This window comes from Camellia sinensis, chromosome 10 (genome assembly GCF_055761805.1).
Source record: "Camellia sinensis isolate YWXY chromosome 10, ASM5576180v1, whole genome shotgun sequence".
NCBI classification, from domain to species: Eukaryota; Viridiplantae; Streptophyta; class Magnoliopsida; order Ericales; family Theaceae; genus Camellia; species Camellia sinensis.
Window position 1 is genome coordinate 90,254,517 of NC_138970.1, and position 7,327 is coordinate 90,261,843.

Consider the following 7,327-nt stretch of genomic DNA (forward strand, 5'->3'; position numbering starts at 1 on the left):
AATCAAGGACTTTTCTTCTGAACAACAAACTATAATAATGTATGGAACATATATGTGCAGAAAGTTTATAAAAAAAAAAAAAAAAAAGAGCATAAAATATTAGGTATCTTGAACTTACAGAACATAGAGAGCATAATGGAATTCATACCATTGAGGAGAATTGTTGCGTGGAAAAATCAAACTTAGTAGAAGAAGTGGAGGAGTAATGGAACTGTCTTTTTTTTTTTTTTTTTGATTGGCAAAGAAAAGTTTTATTGGTGTAAGAATCAAGTACACAGTATAAAATAAAATATATCAATAAAAAAAAGGGAAGTGCAAAAGCATCATAATGAGCTAAATCATCCCAACTAGGTTGGCACCAAAAAGCCCATCTTATCATTTGCTAGCACCTCCAAAGTTGGTGAGAAGCCAACGAGAAAACAAAACAAACCAAACACCAACAAAACCAACAGACTACTACCTAACAATTGAGTAAGGCTTTCCACCAATGCAGCAGTAGACAACGTAATACATAAACTGAGCAACAGAGCAACGAAGCAGCCACTGGATGCACTACGAAAGACCAACAGTGCAGACAACAGCTAAACAATCAGTTCAACTTCATAGCAAACCATCACTACAACATTGCACTTAGCAGCACTAAGGAACACCACTAAGCACCAAGGATCTCTATTGCATTGAGATTCCACTAGCAAATAGCACAGCAACAATCTATCACCCCAAAGCAATAGCAGCTCTGAAACAATACTCAATTAGTAGCAGAAACAGCAGTACACTACTCAGTACCAGCAGTAATAAGATTACACACAGTAGCAAAAGGCCACAACAATACCAGACTCATGCACCCTTCACCTCAAACAATGTCTAAAACCGAAGCAAAGAACTGCTCATCAGCAGCAGTAAACAACTAAGGAAAATAGAACTGGTGCCTTGGACCAACAGAAACTCAAACTGGTGACTTGTATTCCAGCAGAAACAGCAGCAAACCTGGTGCCTTGAAAACCAGCCCAGAACTGAACCACAGCAAACCTGCTACTAGCAGACTAGTAGCACCTAAAACTTAGAACTCTGCAGCTTGATGCTAATGCACACACAAACCGGTCCCTTGTATTCCAACAGAAACAGCAGCCTTAACCACCTTAGCAGTCTTCTACCTTACAAACCAGCACCTGAACTGTTGCCTTGTAAACCAGCCCAGAACAGACCACAATAACACGGATCCCACACCAGACCAGAAAAACACAGATCATACAACACAGGGACAAAACAGAAAGAAAACAGAACAGCCCAGAACAAAACATCAATACAACATAGGACAAGCCAGCCCAAGCTCTAGATCCACAATACCACACAAATTAGCTAGACAATAACCTTAGCCAAGGCAGACTATAACCTGTTGAAGATGATGCACAATGTCATTGACTGAGTACAGCTGGGCAAGAAGTTTTGGTCCATAATGCAATCCTCACCTTAATGGAATCACACAAACTTTCAACATCAGCCTGAGCACTATTAAAAAGACAGTCATTCCTCTGCTTCCAAATGGACCAGAGCACTGCCAGAGGAATAACATTCCAGATTAACTTCAGCTGCTTTGATACTTTCCAACCAGGCCACCAATTGAGTAAGCTGCTCACAGACCCAGGTGTTGCCCATTGAATACCCCACCATTCGATAATCTTAGACCAAATCCTCCAGGAAAAGGGGCAAAGCAACAACACATGGAGACCACTTTCCACCTCCCCATTACAAAAAGTACAATTAACAGAAGATCCAGCATTTAGAACACCAATTATATGCAGATAACTAGAGGACTTAACTCTCCCTTTCCATGCTAACCAATCAAAAAACTGAACCTTAGGAGGAGATACATTCTTCCAAATGAATGCAGCAGTCTTACTAATAGCTCCAAGACCCAATTGACTCCATCTATAAGCTGATGCTACGAAGAATGACCCTGAGGTATCTGCACTCTAACTCAAAATATCCCTTCTACCTTCCCTAAGAGTTGGAGCATTCAGTAACATTGTAGACATTCTCCTCAATTCCTCCACCTCCCACTAAAATAGAGGCCTCATAAAATTTAGATTCCACTTCCCAGCACCAGTTCTTCTACTATACACCAAGCCCACAGATTTATCCTTTCCCACTGATAGAGAATATAATCTAGGGAATACATCTTTCAAACATACATTTCCAGCCCAATTATCCTTCCAGAAAAGCATTCTCTTCCCATCTCCAATAGCAAGGGCTATGTTATTTTTAAAAAATTCCACCAAATCAGGCCTACCCGAAGCAATCCCCAAAATATCTTTCCAGATCAGAGAGCACCTGAGATTCTCTACAGGAGCAGGCCACTATCCCCTCCCATCCTCATAATACTTGTTGCAAATGACCAGCTTCCATAGGGTTTTATCTTCAGCCCCAAACCTCCACCACCATTTTAAGAGAAGACAATCATTCACAGGCCTGATCCTTTTAACTCCTAAACCCCCTTGGTTTTTACTTTTAGAGATCTCCTCCCACTTTACTAAATGAATCTTTCTTCTAAGTTCATCACCTCCCCATAAGAATCTAGACTGAACTCTATCAATTTCTATTGCAACCCCTTCCGGCATCTTGAACAAAGATAAGTAATAGATTGGTAAACTAGACAACACGGACTTTATCAGAGTTAATCTACCTGCGAATGATAGGAATCTCTTCTTCCAAGAGGCTAGTTTTTGTTTACAATTATCAATCACAGGTTGCCAGAATGTTCTTCTCCTTGGACACTCCCCCAATGGCATCTTTAAGTATTTTAAAGGCAGGTTTTGATGAATACAGATCAATTTTTCAGCAAAACCTTTAGAGAGGTCCTCAGAAATGCCAATCCCACACCCCACACTCTTATGGTAATTTATTTTCAGCCCTGAAAGCAATTCAAAACACCTCAGAATCCTTTTTACATTCCCAATCTCCTCCCATTCTGCCTCACAAAATAGAATTGTATCGTCTGCAAATTGAAGATGGGTAATTACAAGGTCATTTGAGCCAACCACAACCCCTCTAATCAATCCCTGCTGCAAAGCTCTACCCAAAAGAAATATTCAGACCTTCAGCTACAACATTGAAGAGAAAAGGGGATAATGGATACCCTTTTCTAAGACCTCTTTGAGGAATGAACTCAGATGTTGGTGATTCATTGACTAATACAGACACTCTGGCAGAATGAACACATTCACTCATCCAACTTATCCATTTGTCACCAAACCCAAAATTTGCAAGCATAGAGAAAAGGAACTCCCAATTAATTGAGTCATAGGCTTTTTCGAAGTCAAGTTTTAAGACAAAGCCTTTCCTATGCTTCTTCTTCCAACCGCCAACTATCTCATTTGCAATCAGCACACCATCCAAAATACTTCTACCCCCAATGAAGGCTGATTGAGAATCACTAATGATCTTTGGCATTACAATCTTAATCCTATTACACAAGACCTTTGTAAGAATTTTATACAAAGAGCCTAGAAGGCTAATAGGCCGGTAATCATTGAGGCAAGAAGGATTATCAGATTTTGGAATCAAGGCAACAAAAGAACTATTAATCCATGCACCAACTTAGAGTTCTTGTGAAAATCTTCCATGATATGAATCACGTCCCCCTTAATAATCGGCCAACATTTCTTAAAAAACATCAAGTTAAAACCATCTGGACCAGGTGCTTTGTTCCCTTCACACTGCTTCAAGGCTCTAACTATTTCAGCTTCTGAGAAATCAGCTTCAAGTGCTTCCCTAACATCAGCCCCCCTATGGATTTGAAAGGACCAAACAAACTTGGCCTGCTTGACCAACTTTCAACAAAAAGATTCCTAAAATAGGCCAGCACTGCAGACCTAATAGCCTCAGGATCTTCCAAGACAACGCCATTCACATTAATAGAACATAAGGCATTCTTGTTATTACGAGAAGTAACCATAACATGAAATTTTTTTGCATTTCTGTCGCCTTTTAATGTCCAATTCACTCTGGACTTCTGCACCCATAGCCACTCCACCATTCTACTCAATTTCCAAGCTTCCCATTTTGCATCCCTTCTTCGTGTTAGCTCTGAATCAGATAGGGAACTTTCTTCTGCTTTCAAATCCAAAATATGTAATTCCTCCTCGAGGAGTTTAAACTTAGAATCCACATTACCAAACACCTCAACATTCCATTTTTTCAATGACAATTTAAGCGCTTTGAGTTTTCTTAAACATTTGAACCCACTCCAACCCTCCACAATAGTCTCCTTCCAAACTTTTTCTACCAATGCTAAGAAGCTAGGATGGAGGCTCCAAGCATTTATGAATTTAAATGGTTTTGAATCCCCAATCTCGCTCATCTTCCATGAGCAAAATAGGACAATGATCAGATACCCTTCTTGGTAACCCCCATAATTTAAAATTGAACTTATTCATCCATTCAAGACTGAGCAAAAATAGGTCAATCCTACTCCACTTCTCATCAGCCTGTGAATTACCCCAGGTAAATTTCCTTCCCAACATTGGAATGTCACACACTTCCAAATTGTCAATAAGCTCATTAAACTCTCTCACACCCTTATCTCTCCTAGAGCAGCCATACCTCTCTGATATGCACCGAACTTCATTAAAAACTCCCCTCAAACACCAAGGATTTCTATATAACAGATTCAAACTAACTAGAGAATCCCACACTCTCTTCCTAATGGCACTATCATTTGGACCATAAACGTTGACAATGAGACATTCAAAATTGGAATGAAGGGTACCTGATAAGATGATAAAATTCTTTGTGCAACAGCAGTCCATCAATTGAAATAAAATTCTTTGTGCAACAGCAGTCCACCAATTGAAAAACATCTGGATTCCAAATGCATAACAGCCCTCCAGCTGCTCCCATTGAACCTACTTCCATGAAATCCATCTTTTCACTATGCCAAATTGATCTGACAAACTCCTCATTCACTGATTGCTTTTTAGTTTCCTGTAAAAGCACCATTTCCACCTTCCTTTCAAAAAATAGATTTTTTATTTTTCTCCTTTTTGCAGGCCTACCTAGCCCTCTAACATTCCAAGATAATAGCTTCATTGAGGCGACAGATAACAAAACACCAACCCACCTTTGAGAGACAGTTTCAGTCTGTTCCCCCTTTCCTCATCTTCAGCCTTAGTGTTCATGATAGAGGATAGGAAACTGAATTGGTTTAGACTTGGGATATCATAACGTTTAGTAAGTTGAGAAATATATATCTCCACAATAATAGAGGTGGGCCACCAAAGATCTACATTGTTTCACCCACCTCAGGCTCGACTTATTTCACTAGTGGCCGCAGTCATTTAGACTGTGTTTGATTAGATGATTTGATGATCAAAATAGAAAGGAATGTAATCTCATTTTTTGTTTAATTATAATAAAAAAACATAGAGAAAATGAAAGAGGGGGAAATACAATTCTATTTTTTATTTTTAGGTAAATTATGCAAATAGTCTCTGTACTTTATATGATGTGTCAATTTTGTCCCTATAATTTCAATTTGCTCTATTTTATCCCTTAATTTAACGGATTGTGTCATTTTAGTCCAATAAATAATGGTTGTTAAATTAATTTAACAGAATTTCAAATGATGTGTCAATTTGATCCATGTACTTTACATGATGTGTCAATTTGGTCCCTGTAGTTTCAATTTTCTCGATTTTGATGGGAACTAAATTGACACATTGTGAAAAATACAAGGACCAAATCGACACATTATTTGACTTTCCGTTAAATTAACTTAACAACCGTTATTTATTAGACTAAAATGATACAATCCGTTAAATCAAATGACAAAATCGAACAAATTGAAACGACAGGGACCAAATTGACACATTGTATAAAGTACAGGGACTATTTGTATAATTTTCCCTTTATTTTTTGGTTCACTTGGCCTCATTGGGGAACAAGCTATTTTAGTAATTTTTTGATTTTTTAATTAAAATATGAGGTAAAAAATTAGTATGTTTAGAATGACTTTTTAGTTTTTTATGAAAAAATGTGCAAAAAGTAGAGAGAAAATAGAATCTTTGGCTTTTTGGTATAAGTTGTTGGCTTTTTAATTTTTTTAGTGACTTTTTGACTTTTAGGCTAAAACAATGAGTTGCCAAACGAGGCAAGTTCTTGATAGTATTTGGTAGAGTTTTAGAATTATGATTTGAGAATAGAGTTGTATTTTGAATTTGTGAGTTTTGGAATTATGATTTAAAAAGAGAAAATTTGTTTGGTTATGAGTTTTGAAATGAGTTTTGAATTTTTTATGTAATATATGAAATGAGAAAAATTGTTTGGTTATGAGTTTTGGAAAGAATTTTCAAAATTTAATTTAAAAACTATAACTCATAATCAAACACACAATTCAAAACTTTATTGAAAATTTTATTTAAAACGCATATCCAAACTCTTTTTTAACATTCAATTCCAAAAAAAAAAAAATTTGTCATTTGGTCTGAAAAAATAATTTCTATATTTAAAAAAATACCAAAACCAAATGTATTTTTTTTCCCAAATAACAAGTGGTGATTCGCAATTCCAAAAAAATAAAAAACGATAAAATTTACACTATTCCGGTCAATCGGCCGAACGTCTGGAAAGATGACCGGGTAGACCCAAAATTCAAAAATCTTATGCTTTTCAAAATGGAAAAGACAAAAGAAATAAAGTAGCCAAACGTGAAAGAGAAATATGTTTTAAATGTGCGATGGAATCACATTTCCAAAACTCGATCCAAACAATACATGCAAACGGAGGGATGAAATTATGATTACAAAGCTGCACCAAACACAACCCTTTTCTTTTTCCAATTCCCAACTCAACTAAAAATGGCTTTTTCCAATTCCCAACTCAACCAAAAATATCTTTGAATTCAAATTCTATCAATTATTTCTATTTTTTTTTCTATTTTTCTTTTCCTTTTCCTTTCCATCTCTCTCGTCCTCTAACCAAACACAACCTTAAGTGGAAGATTTTATTGGATTTGGGGTCACCATGGTGCATTGTGTACAATAGTATTGTGTACAGTTTGTGGAATTCACTTTGCCTTTTATTTTGATAATTTAAATCATGTAATTTTAAAAAATATCAAATAAAACATACTTATAAAAAAATTAAATTAATCGGATATCGGTAGTTTTTTTATCAAATAACATTTATATTCAATTTGATATTTACATATTCATATTTTTATATGTACAAAATGTGATTTGATGAATGGACTATTAATATCTGATTAATTTGATTTTTTACAAATATATTCTATTCAATATTTTCTAAAACATATATGGTTTAAATCATC

General features: G+C 36.2%; 1 protein-coding gene across 1 annotated transcript; it reads right to left on the reverse strand.

The window, feature by feature from the left end:
* Positions 1 to 456: 456 nt before the first annotated feature.
* Positions 457 to 4,998, reverse strand: LOC145800545 (uncharacterized). Its single transcript, XM_082890239.1, has 9 exons — positions 4,769 to 4,998; positions 4,499 to 4,656; positions 3,873 to 4,395; positions 3,673 to 3,786; positions 3,096 to 3,577; positions 2,383 to 2,995; positions 2,193 to 2,286; positions 1,470 to 1,874; positions 457 to 552 (listed from the first exon to the last, which is right to left on the reverse strand). Exons 1-9 carry the CDS (start codon positions 4,996 to 4,998, stop codon positions 457 to 459), a joined length of 2,715 nt encoding a protein of 904 aa, XP_082746365.1.
* Positions 4,999 to 7,327: the final 2,329 nt, after the last annotated feature.